At 41.8% G+C, this 16,516-nt stretch overlaps 1 protein-coding gene across 12 annotated transcripts in view; it reads left to right on the top strand.

Annotated features, from left to right (window-relative positions):
• Positions 1-16,516, top strand: part of LOC129815393 (nck-associated protein 5-like) — a 112,361-nt gene that overhangs the window by 69,539 nt on the left and 26,306 nt on the right. For 11 of the 12 annotated variants that reach the window (XM_055869175.1, XM_055869176.1, XM_055869178.1 and 8 more), the window contains one exon: positions 8,735-8,869. The exons of the other annotated variant lie outside the window; for it this stretch is intronic. In XM_055869175.1, the coding sequence (XP_055725150.1) occupies positions 8,735-8,869 (135 nt within the window). The remainder of the gene's footprint in view (positions 1-8,734; positions 8,870-16,516) is intronic. 12 annotated transcript variants of the gene reach the window in all.

Genomic DNA, 16,516 nt, shown 5'->3' with positions numbered 1-16,516 from the left:
TCAAAGGGACGCAAAAGGGACTCATTTCGTAAGAAGGCCATTTGAAATAAGGCTTTGCCATCACGAATGTAAATCCCATACAGGCCAGAAGAGGGCTGTCTACCCCACATACTTCACTCTTCAGATCTTTCTGCCAGTACTGAATAGGTCATTTTGGATGGGCAGAGAAAGAGGTTAGATAAGGGTGGAATATGCTTTAGTTTACCGCCCATCATCTGGATACAATAGAGCGATTGGTTTATGTCCTGATGGTGCGGGCCTTCCCACTAAAGCACAAGACTGGGGAGGAGAAAAGACGGAAAAGTCTAAGTGAGATCCATGGTACTCTGACGTCACCCCATTGAAGTTGAAATTTAAAACGGTTAGGTTAGGGCTGGGGTAGGGGTTAAGGTTAGGGTTAAGGGTATGGATGTCCCAAGGAACTCGCTTAGCATCAACCAAGAAAAGACAAATGTTCTATTTTTTTATATCAAATTTGGGCCTAAATTTGGAGCTAGGACTTGACTCTAGGTAGAGTTAGGGAATCAAAAGGACAGTCTTCCTCTATTCCATTAAAATACATATATTATTTGTTTGTATGTGTTTTTAGGTGTATTGTTTTTATAATTCCCATTAGACATTCATTACATATCCCTAACTGAAGCCCTGTTAATGTTCTTTCTACTGAATACCTTTATTGTTTTCCTTATCAATGGTTATGTTACATGAGACCTCATCTTTACATGGATAGTGATCGATGGCTTAGAGATAAAGGATTCTGATGCCTTTGATGGAAACTGTCTTAGCCTCGTACGAACCATCCTGATCTCGAGAGCTTACATTCTGTTTTGTTACAGATCTGTGTAGCGAAACAACAGAATGTAAGCTTGTGAGATCAGGATGGTTCGCACGAGGCTGAGTCTGGCAACTTTGTAAAACTACAAAGCTTCTGATGCAACAAGCCATGAGTCTCGGCGCCTCTCTCTCAGCCATGGTCGCCCTGGAGAGCAAAATAAACTGTAATATCTAGACGACCATCCCCTGCTTCATTCATGTGATCACCATACGTGTGCTCAGGGGTGTTAAAATAGATACGTAAAGCTTTTTATAATTCAGCCTCCACGTTCTTCATTTAAATCTCAGTTATTCCTCTTTTCATTGTCACTATCACTATTGAAAACAGTCACCGTTACCAAAAGCAGAGTGAGTGGAAAGGTGAAATGTAGTTGAAAATATAAAAGCCTCTTTAATTATCACCCTGGAAAGAGTGTAAAACCATGACAAATCCCCATGAGATGTTGTTATTGTGTGGAGTGACATTATTACCAACCGTGTCCCGAACCTCTCTCTCTTACTATGGTAAGTGTTCCAGACCATGTCCCCAATACTAAGCTTCGGGTTGATGTTTCCCCTAGGTTATGGGTCCCCTCTCCCAATGCTAACCTTAAAGGGGCAATCAGCAGTTGTTAATCCATTTTTGGACATATAATTTAATTATATGCATCCATTGATTCTTGAAGAATGTAACTTATAAATGCTTCATGAGCTTAGTTCAACTGTCGTACCCCATCAGAACTCGAAATACAAGCTTGTTTTACTCCAATGTTTGTAAACAAAGTAAATGTAAACAAACACTACATGGCCTCAAAATATGGTTAAAACTATTTTTATATCAGGGATGGTCAGTCCATAGAAAAACAATGGCAGGCAGTACGCTTTGTTCTTTTTTTCAACAGCTGATTGCCCCATTAACCCTTTAGCTGGAAAATGCTAAATTTACCCAGGATCAGCTTCTAGGAGCAACTTCACCCTATACCAGGTATTCCCAAACTGGGGTAGGGTGAAGGGGTACGCGCAATGCTGTCAGGGGTACGCCAAATAAAAATGTGATTTTTTATTTTTATATACTGTGTATATATATATTTTTTTCACATTTTCAAACAGTTCATTACTTGCAACTATAGGGGGTGCTGTTTCGCATTAGCATAATTTTCTCTACAGATTAAACTGCCTAGTACTCAATTCTTGCTATATGCATATTATTGTTATTATTGGATAGAAAACACTCTCTAGTTTCTATAGCCGTTTGAATTATGTCTCTGAGTGGAACAGAACTCATTCTACAGCACTTTTCCTCCCAGTGAGTGAGTTTTCAGAACTCTTGGCCTCTGGTTCCAGATCAGTTTTAAAGCCACTGTAAATCCTATGAGGATACAAACACTGCCCACGCCTTCCTCTAGATGTCAGTAAGTGGTGACAATTTGAATGGAGTCGATTGCGCAATCATTGGCTCTATAAATCACCAAATACCGGAAGTAGCGTTCATTTGGACTCTGCGCTCAACGCAAGAAGGATATCTGACTGGCCTTTTTCCAAGCCTTGGTTTAGCCAGTAATATAGCGTCGGTCATCTTTTTACTCGTTATAGGTGTTAGAAACATCATAATGTAGTTAATTTAAACCGTTTTATAGCAATTTATATCCGTTTAGTGCGATTATGAGGCATTGCTTTGTAATAGACTTTGAAGCTCCGGGCACGTTTCGGGGTCCCGGTCGTACGTTAGTGGGCATTTCGACGGACAAGTGGACATCTTTCGACCAAAAGAAGATTAGACCCAAGAAAGGATTCATTGCCCAAGAATCTGATGGGAGAACAGCTCATAGTAAGAACAATTTATGATGATAAATCGTGTTTCTGTCGAAATATGTTACACGCTTATGATGCCATTATGTTTGCTATAGCTTCGCTTGGCGCAACCTGTATTGAAAAGTAAGGATAATTAAAAAAATGTAATTCCGCGATTGTATTAAGAATTAAATTGTCTATCAATCGCTGTCCACCCTGTATTTTTTAGTCAAGTTTATGAGTATTTATGTATAAGACTAGATCACTGTCTAATATGATGCACGACATTTTCTGACTAACTGACCTACTTTTGTCATTGTCTAACCATGATTTTGGTGGCTAAATATGCACATTTTCGAACAAACTCTCTATGTATGTTGTAATATGATGTTACAGGAGTGTCATCTGAAGAATTCTGAGAAGGTTAGTGAAAAAATTAATATATTTTGGCGATGATTACGTTATCGCTCTCTTTGGCTAGAATCAATGCTCTGGTAATGTTTGCACATGTGGTATGCTAATATAACGATTTATTGTGTTTTCGCTGTAAGACACTTGGAAAATCAGAAATGTTGTCTGTATTCACAGGATCTGTGTCTTTCGATTAGTGTATGCTGTGTATTTTTACGAAATGTTTGATGATTAGTAATTAGGTAATACACGTTGCTCTATGTATTTATTCTAGTCAGTTGTGACGGTGGGTGCAATTGTAAACTATGATATCTACCTGAAATATGCAAATTTTTCTAACAAAACCTATCCTATACCATAAATATGTTATCAGACTGTCATCTGATGAGGTTTTTTCTTGGTTAGTGGCTATCAATATCTTAGTTTAGCCGAATTGGTGATAGCTACTGGTGTTGAGAGAAAATGGTGGACAAAGAAAAATTGTGATTTTTGCTAACGTGTTTAGCTAATAGATTTACATATTGTGTCTTCCCTGTAAAACATTTAAAAAATCTGAAATGGTGGCTTTATTCACAGGATCTGTATCTTTCATTAGGTGTCTTGGACTTGTGATTTAACCTCTAACGAGCCTCTACCCCGGATCCGGGAGCACCCCCCCCCCCCCCACACTGATTAGCATCGCTAGCATAGCGTCACAATTAAATAGTAGCATCTAAATATCATTAAATCACAAGTCCAAGACACCTAATGAAAGATACAGATCCTGTGAATAAAGCCACCATTTCAGATTTTTAAAATGTTTTACAGGGAAGACACAATATGTAAATCTATTAGCTAAACACGTTAGCAAAAATCACAATTTTTCTTGTCCACCATTTTCTCTCAACACCAGTAGCTATCACCAATTCGGCTAAACTAAGATATTGATAGCCACTAACCAAGAAAAAAACTCATTAGATGACAGTCTGATAACATATTTATGGTATAGGATAGGTTTTGTTAGAAAAATGTGCATATTTCAGGTAGATATCATAGTTTACAATTGCACCCACCGTCACAACTGACTAGAATAAATACATAGAGCAACGTGTATTACCTAATTACTAATCATCAAACATTTCGTAAAAATACACAGCATACACTAATCGAAAGACACAGATCCTGTGAATACAGACAACATTTCTGATTTTCCAAGTGTCCTACAGCGAAAACACAATAAATCGTTATATTAGCATACCACATGTGCAAACATTACCAGAGCATTGATTCTAGCCAAAGAGAGCGATAACGTAATCATCGCCAAAATATATTAATTTTTTCACTAACCTTCTCAGAATTCTTCAGATGACACTCCTGTAACATCATATTACAACATACATAGAGAGTTTGTTCGAAAATGTGCATATTTAGCCACCAAAATCATGGTTAGACAATGACAAAAGTAGGTCAGCTGGTCAGAAAATGTCGTGCATCATATTAGACAGTGATCTAGTCTTATACATAAATACTCATAAACTTGACTAAAAAATACAGGGTGGACAGCGATTGATAGACAATTTAATTCTTAATGCAATCGTGGAATTACATTTTTTAAATTATCCTTACTTTTCAATATAGGTTGCGCCAAGCGAAGCTATAGCAAACATAATGGCAGCATAAGCGTGTAACATATTTCGACAGAAACACGATTTATCATCATAAATTGTTCTTACTATGAGCTGTTCTCCCATCAGATTCTTGGGCAATGAATCCTTTCTTGGGTCTAATCTTCTTTTGGTCGAAAGATGTCCGTCGAAATGCTCACTAACGTACGACCGGGACCCCGAAACGTGCCCGGAGCTTCAAAGTCTATTACAAAGCAATGCCTCAAAATCGCACTAAACGGATATAAATTGCTACAAAACGGTTTAAATTAACTACATTATGATGTTTCTAACACCTATAACGAGTAAAAACATGACCGACGCTATATTACTGGCTAAACCAAGACTTGGAAAAAGGCCAGTCAGATATCCTTCTTGCGTTGAGCGCAGACTCCAAAGGAATCCTACTTCCGGTCTTTGGTCATTTATAGAGCCTGTGATTGCGCAATAGACTCCATTCAAATTGTCACCACTTACTGACATCTAGAGGAAGGCGTGGGCAGTGTTTGTATCTCATAGGATTAACAGAGACTTTTAAAACTGATCTGGAACCAGAGGCCAAGATGTCTAAATCTCACACACTGGGAGGAAAAGTGCTGTAGAATGAGTTCTGTTTCACTCAGAGACATAATTCAAACATCTATAGAAACTAGAGTGTTTTCTATCCAATAATAACAATAATATGCATATTGTACGAGCAAGAATTGAGTACTAGGCAGTTTAATCTGTAGAGACAATTATGCTAATTTGAAACAGCACCCCCTATAGTTGCAAGAAGTTAATGATATTTAGATGCTACTATTTAATTGTGACGCTATGCTAGCGATGCTAATCAGTGTTGGGGGGGGGGGGGGGGGGGGGGGGGTGCTCCCGGACCCGGGGTAGAGGCTCCTGAAAGGTTAATATTTTCCAACGGGGCTATACATTTGGGTGAGGTTTTTTTCTCGCCTGAGTAGCCTCATTACACTGCCAAAATAAAATGAAACCACCTAGTGTTCAGCCAAATAACAACACAATGTCAAATACAGGTAGCCGAGACCAAATAATTAACATCAGTCACATTCTGTTAATGGTCCCCAAAGCACACACATCCCTGGGGGGTCGTCTTTTCAGTTCGCTGCAGCTAGCGACTGGAACGAGCTGCAACAAACACTCAAACTGGATGGTTTTATCTCAATCTCTTCATTCAAAGACTCAATCATGGACACTCTTACTGACAGTTGTGGCTGCTTTGTGTGATGTATTGATGTCTCTACCTTCATGCCCATTGTGCTGTTGTCTGTGCCCAATAATGTTGGTAGCGGCACAAAACATGGTACAATGTTGTGTTCCGGTTACCATGTTGTTGTCATGTTGTGTTGCTACCATGCTGTGTTGTCATGTGTTGCTCTCTTGCTATGTTGTTGTCTTAGGTCAATCTTTATGTAGTGTTGTCTCTCTTGTCGTGATGTGTGTTTTGTCCTATATTTATTTATTTTGTAAATCCCCGTCCCCGCAGGAGGTCTTTTGGCTTTTGTTAGGTCGTCATTGTGAATAAGAATTTGTTCTTAAAAAAACTTCTTAGGGCTAGGCGTCCCACTAGCGGGACAACTTCCGGTGAAACTGGAGGGCGCACAATTCAAATAAATAATCATAAGAATTATGGATATTAAACATGTAGGTACATACAATTGTCTTATATCGGTTGAAAGCTTAAATTCTTGTTAATCTAACTGCACTGTTCGATTTACAGTAGCCATTACAGCGAAAGCATGCCATGAGATTGTTTGAGGACGGCGCCCCACATCAAAATATTTTTCCACCGGCACAGGTTTCATAAATTCACAAATAGCGATTAAATATTCACTTACTTTTTGAAAATCTAACTCTGATTTGTCATCCAAACGGTCCCAGCTATAACATGTAGTGTCGTTTTGTTAGATAAAATCCTTCTTTATATCACTAAAAGTCAGTTTAGTTGGCGCCATCATTTTGAATAATCCACTCGTTCAACATGCAGAGAAAGGAATCCAAAAATCTACTGCTAAACTTTGTTAAAACAACTCAAAATAAGTTTCTATTGACTCCTCAGATACCCTAAAATGTAATCAAACTATAATATTTAATACAGAAAGAAGTATGTTCGATAGGAAACCGATATTAGCAGGTGCGTCTTGTCTTCCTCGGGCGCCCAAACACGAATTTCCAATAGTGTGTCCCAGTACTAAAACAAATTATTCTTACTCGTTTTGGAAGAAACCAGCCTGAAACCTTGAACATAGAGTGCTGACACCCTGTGGAAGCCAATGGAATTGCATACTGGGAGCTAAATTTAATTATTTCCCAATACCTTCCATTGTAAGAGCATGGGCTCTCAAAAAAAAAAAAGATTCTGGTTGGTTTTTCTTTGGATTTTCTCCTACCATATCTATTGTGTTATAGTCTCCTACATTATTTTAACATTTCTACAAACTTCAAAATGATTTATTTCCAATGGTACCAATTATATGCATATCCTCGCTTCAGGGCCTGAGCAACAGGCAGTTAGCTTTGGGCACGTCAGTCAGGTGGAAATTGAGAAAGAAGGACCCTAGCCTGAAGTTTTAATTTTAACTGACTTGCCTAGTTAAATAAAGGTTAAATAAATAAAATTATCCGTTACTCTCTCGCGGGAATTCCACTAACGGCCCCGAATGAAGCCAAACGTAGCTGCTGCTCATGTTCTGTACTGATGCCGCAAAAGCCAGGACAGGGAGACATAGTGGAGTGGTAACGCGAGTGCAGGCAGTTGCTCTTGACGCAACTTGGGTACATTGCAGCATCTACTGAGAAGCTCTTGCTGCCAAGGGAATGCCTGACAGCTTGAAAGAAGTTTTGGACACTTTGTTAAAGCAAGGCCCCTGAACTCTCGTGTATTTTCTGCACTATGCAATGATATGGGCAGCGACCATGTAACGCTTTTACAACATACAGAAGTGTGCTGGTTATCAAGAGGCAAAGCATTGACACGTTTTTTTTTTAATTGGGAGACGGTTTAAAGTTTATTTTACTGACCATCATTTTCACTTGTCTGACCGTTTCTCACACGACTGGCCTATCTGGGCGATATTTTTTCTGAATCTAGGATTTACAGGGACTCTCCATAACTATATTCAATGTGCTGGACAAAATTGAGGCTATGATTAAGAAGTTGGCGCTCTTCTCTGTCTGGACAACACACAGGTCTTTCCATCATTGAATTATATTTTTGTGTGCAAATTAACTCATGCTTACCCACAATGTTAAATGTGATATAGCGAAGCACCTGAGTGAGTTGGGTGCGCAATTACACGGGTACTTTCCCGAAACGGATGACACAAACAACTGGATTCATTATCCCTTTCATGCCCTGCCACCAATCCTCTTACTGATGTCTGAACAAGAGAGCCTTATTGAAATTGCAACAAGCGGTTCTGTGAAATTTTTTATTTAATCAGAAGCCATTGCCAGATTTCTGGATTGGGCTGCGCTCAGAGAGTATCCTGCCTTGGCAAATTGTGCTGTTAAGACACTGATGTCTTTTGCAACCACGTACCTATGTGAGTGGATTCTCGGCCCTCACTAGCAAAACTAAATACAGGCACAGACTGTGTGTGGAAAATGATTGAAGACTGATACTCTCTCCAGAGTTATGCAGAGTTATGTGCATCCTTTCAAGCACACCCTTCTCATTAACCTGTGGTGAGGTATTCACCATTTTCGATGAACAAATAAGGTTTTATATGTAAGATGGTTAAATAAAGAGCAAAAGTATTGATTATTATATTATTATTTGTGCCCTGGTCCTATAAGAGCTCTTTGTCACTTCCCAGGAGCCGGGTTGTGACAAACTCACTCGTACTGATGTTTAATAAATGTATCGTATAGTGTGTGATTGTGTGTGGCAGGCTTACAATGATGGCAAAAAAACAACATTTGAGAGTGCGCTGACCCTGGTGCTAGAGGGGCTATGCAGCTGGAGGCTGAATATTTGGAGGGGTATGGGACTATAAAAAGTTTGGGAACCACTGCCCTACCCCATCACTAACCCTATCCCTAACGTCCTTTCTGCACCGCAGGTGGTGATGGAGTCTGAGGAGCCAGAGCTGAGGGAGTGTGATGAAGCCTTTGAGTCAGATGAAGGCAATGTGGAGTCTTACCTGGAAGAGCCAGAGAGCAGCAGGGAGCTCCTGGAGAGGCTCAAGGAGCTGGAGGTGAGGCCCAGGGAGGGGGAATTTAGGGCTCGTCTAGGCTATATCTCATTTTGTCTTTCTTTGATTCCTCGCACCCTGTCTCCTCACCTCCTTCTCAACTGTTATTGGAGGAGAAGGTTCAAGGTCCCTCCCCTCTGACCTTCTTCAATGGGTTTTGAGAAGGAGACAAGAAGTCTTGAGCTCAAGTCTTGACCCCTGGAGCTGTTGACCCTCTGGGTACACGCATTTTCTCATTTGGGCAAAAGTTCGTCTTCCATCCTATCTTCTTCGTGACCCAGAAACCGATAAGTGGTCGAGGAGAGTGTAAATTAGGCGAATGGAAGAGTGTCTTCCCCTCCTCGATGGCCACTTTTCATCAAGGATAGTCATGTGCATCCTACCGGAGTCCTTCACTGAAGAGTTTTGAAATCTGCCATACCCCCTTTGAATCAGCTTTTGTTTTGTCGGAGGAGAATAGCATGCATACATTTAAAAACAATATGCTACTTATTGTTTTATCTATAAAATGTCTTGCACAGCTAACTTCCTTTTTGTTTTTATCACTTTACACATTTATTTTGGGATCCACCCCTGTAAAAGTAATTTGCCTGAGTGAAAATTCATTCAACACATTGGCATACAGTCTGGTGAACTTGGATTGGTCCTGAATTGGTCCAGAATAATAACGATGCTTAAAACAGTCACTCAATATTACAGCACCCAGTACTTTTGAATGATCTGCAAGTGGAGGAGTCTCATTTTCGTCCATGTTCCTTCCTTGCCGCCTCTCCTCGATTACCTTTGATATTTTTCAAAAGGAGGCAAGAGAGGATGGAGGACGCAGGAGTTGAGCAAATCCAGTTGAGAAAACACCCTGGAGACTGAGAGCTGCATCAGACAAAGCAATCAATGAAAACGAATAACCGTTTGCAACATTTGATTGATGCAGTTGGTTGTTTTGACTGATAGCTGCACCTGTCAAAACGATCACCTGCTTCAGTCCAAACAACCAAACTCAATCAAATAATTAAAGTATTTGTTTCATCCTAGGGATGGAGCAGCCATTATACTATTTACTATTAATATCAACACTAGTACTTTATTATTAATGTTAGTATTTGTATTTCACTATTTCAAAATTGATGCCAATTTGATAGATGTGAACCTGAATCAAGTGTCTCAGTGTAGGAGTGCTGATTTAGGATCATAATGAATAAGATTACATGGACTGGGAGGACCTCCTAGATCAGCACTCCTACTCTCTGAGACTTGATACATACAGACCATGATTTCAGGGCTATGCATCTGACTGTATCATAGTCCACCAGGTGTCTCCCTCCTCCTGTGAAATAAGTGGTTTTGGGAATCTATCATGGCAAGTGAATATGTCATTTATATGCTGAATAATGGTATTGAATTTGAATGGTTTTCTCAGTCAAGGATCCCTCATTACATTTTACTAATTAAAAATGTTTGTTTCTTCTGGTGATTAGGGTATTTTGGAAGGGATGTTTGGCGAGTCAGGGGCCACTTCGTATGACTTGCGTCCACTCTCCTTTCAGCTTAGTACCGAGACAGATATCCAGTGCTTAATTTGTAAATCGGGAGGTGCCGGAAGAAGAAGTGATCGCGAGAGGGGGGTAAACTGGGGAGTTCTGAGGTACCGGAAAGCATGAAAAAATAGAAATCGCCTTTATAATAAAACATTGCATGCAAATCATCACATTTGCATAGTGACATAGAACAGTAGAGTAGAGGCACTTACAGAAGTTGCACACATGGGGAAAAAATGTGTGGCCTAGGGTCTGGGAAATTTTAGGCCTTTTTATAAACACATTTCGTGCAATTCTACATAATTTTACATTACTGGAGACTTTAGCATAATATTTTTTTAATGCCACGTTAAAAACAACTGGGAAGTCGAAGCTGGGAAATCGCCGACTTCAGGGCATTCAAGACAACTGGGAAATTGAGAACTAGCTCTGACTGGGAAAATTCGTTTTTTTAATGGTCATCCAACTCGGAATTCCAAGTGGGGAACTTTGGCCTCTTTCTAGAGATCAGACTTTCCGACCTGAAGATCACTGACGTCATGATTCAACCTGGTTTTTTTCAGAGTTCCCAGTTGTCTTGAAAGCACCATAATACCGCACAAGTGATCGAAATGACAGGCTACTTTGACACTGACAAACTGAGAATTTGAGATCAATAAAAACGACCTTTGACATGAATCCATCAATGGCCTAGGCCTAGCTGTGTGGAGACACATATTGTAGGCTACAATCTGAGGAGGAAATTATAATCCTAAAAATGTTTTCCAGTTTCACTGACTCACCCAATGATGTGCAGCTCATTCGCTGGTGATGGCTGATGCGCTCCTGACAAAAGCGTAATATTGCAGATAGATTTTGTATTCAGATAGATAGTAGCTTCCATCAATGTAATTGTCTGCATAATTTCCAATCCCCCATATATTTTGGGGTAAATATATACAGTACCAGTCAAAAGTTTGGAAACACCTACTCATTCCAGGGTTTTTCTTTATTTTTACTATTTTCTACATTGTAGAATAATAGTGAAGACATCAAAACTATGAAATAACACATATGGAGTCATGTAGTAACCCAAAAAGTGGTTACCTCATGAAGCTGGTTGAGAGAATGCCAAGAGTGTACAAAGCTGTTATCAAGGCAAAGGGTGGTATGTGTGTGTGTGTGTGTATATGTATGTATATATATATATACTATACTGCTCAAAAAAATAAAGGGAACACTAAAATAACACATCCTAGATCTGAATGACTGAAATATTCTTATTAAATACTTTTTTCTTTACATAGTTGAATGTGCTGACAACAAAATCACACAAAAATGATCAATGGAAATCAAATTTATCAACCCATGGAGGTCTGGATTTGGAGTCACATTCAAAATTAAAGTGGAAAACCACACTACAGGCTGATCCAACGTTGATGTAATGTCCTTAAAACAAGTCAAAATGAGGCTCAGTAGTGTGTGTGGCCTCCACGTGCCTGTATGACCTCCCTACAACGCCTGGGCATGCTCCTGATGAGGTGGCGGATGGTCTCCTGAGGGATCTCCTCCCAGACCTTGACTAAAGCATCCGCCAACTCCTGGACAGTCTGTGGTGCAAAGTGGCTTTGGTGGATGGAGCGAGACATGATGTCCCAGATGTGCTCAATTGGATTCAGGTCTGGGGAACGGGCGGGCCAGTCCATAGCATCAATGCCTTCCTCTTGCAGGAACTGCTGACACACTCCAGCCACATGAGGTCTAGCATTGTCTTGCATTAGGAGGAACCCAGGGCCAACCGCACCAGCATATGGTCTCACAAGGGGTCTGAGGATCTCATCTCGGTACCTAATGGCAGTCAGGCTACCTCTGGCGAGCACATGGAGGGCTGTGCGGCCCCCCAAAGAAATGCCACCCCACACCATGACTGACCCACCGCCAAACCGGTCATGCTGGAGGATGTTGCAGGCAGCAGAACGTTCTCCACGGCGTCTCCAGAGTCTGTCACGTCTGTCACGTGCTCAGTGTGAACCTGCTTTCATCTGTGAAGAGCACAGGGCGCCAGTGGCGAATTTGCCAATCTTGGTGTTCTCTGGCAAATGCCAAACGTCCTGCACGGTGTTGTGCCCACCTGTGGACGTCTGGCCCTCAAACCACCCTCATGGAGTCTGTTTCTGACCGTTTGAGCAGACACATGCACATTTGTGGCCTGCTGGAGGTCATTTTGCAGGGCTCTGGCAGTGTTCCTCATTGCACAAAGGCGGAGGTAGCGGTCCTGCTGCTGGGTTGTTGCCCTCCTACGGCCTCCTCCACGTCTCCTGATGTACTGGCCTGTCTCCTGGTAGCGCCTCCATGCTCTGGACACTATGCTGACAGACACAGCAAACCTTCTTGCCACAGCTCGCATTGATGTGCCATCCTGGATGAGCTGCACTACCTGAGCCACTTGTGTGGGTTGTAGACTCCGTCTCATGCTACCACTAGAGTGAAAGCACCGCCAGCATTCAAAAGTGACCAAAACATCAGCCAGGAAGCATAGGAACTGAGAAGTGGTCTGTGGTCACCACCTGCAGAACCACTCCTTTATTGGGGGTGTCTTGCTAATTGCCTATAATTTCCACCTGTTGTCTATTCCATTTGCACAACAGCATGTGAAATTTATTGTCAATCAGTGTTGCTTCCTAAGTGGACAGTTTGATTTCACAGAAGTGTGATTGACTTGGAGTACAATTGTGTTGTTTAAGTGTTCCCTTTATTTTTTTGAGCAGTGTATATATATACACATACATACATTGGGGAGAACAAGTATTTGATACACTGCCGATTTTGCAGGTTTTCCTACTTACAAATCATGTAGAGGTCTAATTTTTATCATAGGTACACTTCAACTGTGAGAGACGGAATCTAAAACAAAAATCCAGAAAATCACATTGTATGATTTTTTAAGTAATTAATTTGCATTTATTTGCATGACATAAGTATTTGATCACCTACCAACCAGTAAGAATTCCGGCTCTCACAGACCTGTTAGTTTTTCTTTAAGAAGCCCTCCTGTTTTCCACTCATTACCTGTATTAACTGCACCTGTTTGAACTTGTTACCTGTATAAAAAGACACCTGTCCACACACTCAATCAAACAGACTCCAACCTCTCCACAATGGCCAAGACCAGAGAGCTGTATAAGGACATCAGGGCTAAAATTGTAGACCTGCACAAGGCTGGGATGGGCTACAGGACAATAGGCAAGCAGCTTGGTGAGAAGGCAACAACTGTTGGTGCAATTATTAGAAAATGGAAAAAGTTCAAGATGACGGTCAATCACCCTCGGTCTGGGGCTCCATGCAAGATCTCACCTCGTGGGGCATCAATGATCATGAGGAAGGTGAGGGATCAGCCCAGAATTACACGGCAGGACCTGGTCAATAACCTGAAGAGAGCTGGGACCACAGTCTCAAAGAAAACCATTAGTAACACACTATGCCGTCCTGGATTAAAATCCTGCAGCGCACGCAAGGTCCCCCTGCTCAAGCCAGCGCATGTCCAGGCCCGTCTGAAGTTTGCCACTGACCATCTGGGTGATCCAGAGGAGGAATGGGAGAAGGTCATGTGGTCTGATGAGACAAAAATAGAGGTTTTTGGTCTAAACGCCACTCGCCGTGTTTGGAGGAAGAATTATGAGTACAACCCCAAGAACACCATCCCAACCGTGAAGCATGGAGGTGGAAACATCATTCTTTGGGGATGCTTTTCTGCAAAGGGGACAGGACGACTGCACCATATTGAGGGGAGGATGGATGGGGCCATGTATCGCGAGATCTTGGCCAACAACCTCCTTCCCTCAGTAAGAGCATTGAAGATGGGTCGTGGCTGAGTCTTCCAGCATGACACGACCCGAAACACACAGCCAGGGCAACTAAGGAGTGGCTCCGTAAGAAGCATCTGGAGAAGGTCTGTATGGAGGAGTGGAGTGGGAGTGGGCCAAAATCCCTGCTGCAGTGTGTGCAAACCTGGTCAAGAACTACAGGAAACATATGATCTCTGTAATTGCAAACAAAGGTTTCTGTACCAAATATTAAGTTCTGCTTTTCTGATGTATCAAATACTTATGTCATGCAATAAAATGCAAATTAATTACTTAAAAATCATACAATGTGACTTTCTGGATTTCTGTTTTAGATTCAGTCTCTCACAGTTGAAGTGTACCTATGATAAAAATTACAGACCTCCACATGCTTTAAGTAGGAAAACCTGCAAAATTGGCAGTGTATCAAATACTTGTTCTCCCCACTGTGTGTGTGTGTGTGTGTGTGTGTGTATATATATATATATATTGGGTATCTTAATTTCCACAATTAACAAATAATATGTGTTATAATGTTGGCAGTTCATGTGAAGGATTGTTACCTATAACCAGGATTTCCATTACAAAATGTACCTTTTTTGGCAAGTAATTATTATTTTAGCAAACAATTATTGTGATTCATCCTATATTGTCCCTAACATAATTACCCCATAGCAACAGATATGGTACACACACACACACACACACACACACACACACACACACACACACACACACACACACACACACACACTTCCCACCCTTCCCCCACAAGCTCAGATATTCAACAATTGTTCCATCCCTGAGCCCAACTCAAGAAAGGACTTGATGTGCAAATGCATATACATTTGTAGCTGTTTGAGAAGGCATGCAAAATTGAGCAAGAATGGACAGATTTGATAAACCAATGTCAAGTCCTAGCTGATGGAGCTCAGATACACCCCCTTCCCCTGAAACACACACACGCTGGTCCTCCGTTGTGACCATTTTCCCAAGCATCTCTGCAGTCAGACCTTTTATTATTTGGTTCCACCAGGGCCACAATTTGCCCCCTCTCTGATTTGTCCGAGTGTGACCCCCCCCCCCCCCCATGGGTTACTGCAGCTAGTGTTGCCAGCACTGCCACTACCTGGGTGGAGTCACCTCACCGGAATCCCCACCAGCTAGGTACAAGGTTGTCAAGGTTCTCATTAGCAGCTTTGAGAAATTCCTTGTATATTATGCTCACCCGGGCCTCCCGAGTGGCGCTGCGGTCTAAGGCACTGCATCGCAGTGCTAGAGGCATCACTACAGATCTGGGTTCAATCCCAGGCTGTGTCGCAGCCGGCTGCGACCGGGAGACCCATGAGGCGGCACACAATTGGCCCAGTGTCGTCCGGGTTAGGGGAGGATTTGGCTGGTCGAGATGTCCATGTCCCATTGCCCTGTAACGACTCCTGTGGCTGGCCGGGCGCATGCACGCTGACACGGTCGCCAGTTGGACGGTGTTTCCTCCGACACGTTGTTGCGGCTGGCTTTCGGGTTAAGCGAGCAGTGTGTCAAGAAGCAGTGTGGCTTGGCAGGGTCGTGTTTCGGAAGACGCATGGCTCGCAACCTTTGACTCTCCCGAGTCCGTACGGGAGTTGCAGCAATGGGACAAGACTGTAACAACCAAATTGGGGAGAAAAAGGGGTATGAAATTATTTCAAAATATTATGCTCACCCATCAGGGGGCTTTGGCTTCGTAAGTCCAACCCTGGCAGGCTCAGAACCTTCAGAGGGTGGTGCTGATTTAGTAGGTCACTGAATAGAATTAACGAAGAGGCAACTCGAATTAACTTTGATCCCGTTTATTCAAATTTTTACATTGCAAATAGTGACAATTCTTTTTCATGCCACGAGAGCTACCGGATCGAGCCAAATAGGTTTCGGAATGAAACATTCCAAAACAAAAGTGAGGTGCCGGATCCTGTTCCGTCAGGATCCGGCTCAAATGATGTACTACAGATGTCACGCGACTGAGTAACCTGCAGCTTCTCTTAGGCCTTTGCTTTATAAAGCAATCTAAAAGACTCTTCTATTAGAGCCTGTGTTAAATCTCCGAACTCAGCACACAATGGACCCTTGCGGCACTTTTTCAGGTGTTGTGAAAACTTTTAGTCTCCCAGCTCTCCGGGCCATCATCTCCTGAGCCCTAGTGGCAGAATGAGAGGTGGGAAAGAAAGTGCTTTAAAACACTTTTCTCAGAGCACCTGTTTGAAAAGTGTTTAGTGTTTATAATCATGCCACTGTGATGGAGAGGGCTCTTAATGTTA

Source organism: Salvelinus fontinalis, chromosome 18, assembly GCF_029448725.1.
Source record: "Salvelinus fontinalis isolate EN_2023a chromosome 18, ASM2944872v1, whole genome shotgun sequence".
In the NCBI taxonomy this organism is placed as follows: domain Eukaryota; kingdom Metazoa; phylum Chordata; class Actinopteri; order Salmoniformes; family Salmonidae; genus Salvelinus; species Salvelinus fontinalis.
Note: the sequence above shows the minus strand (reverse complement) of the source record. Positions and strands in the feature narration are given on the sequence as shown.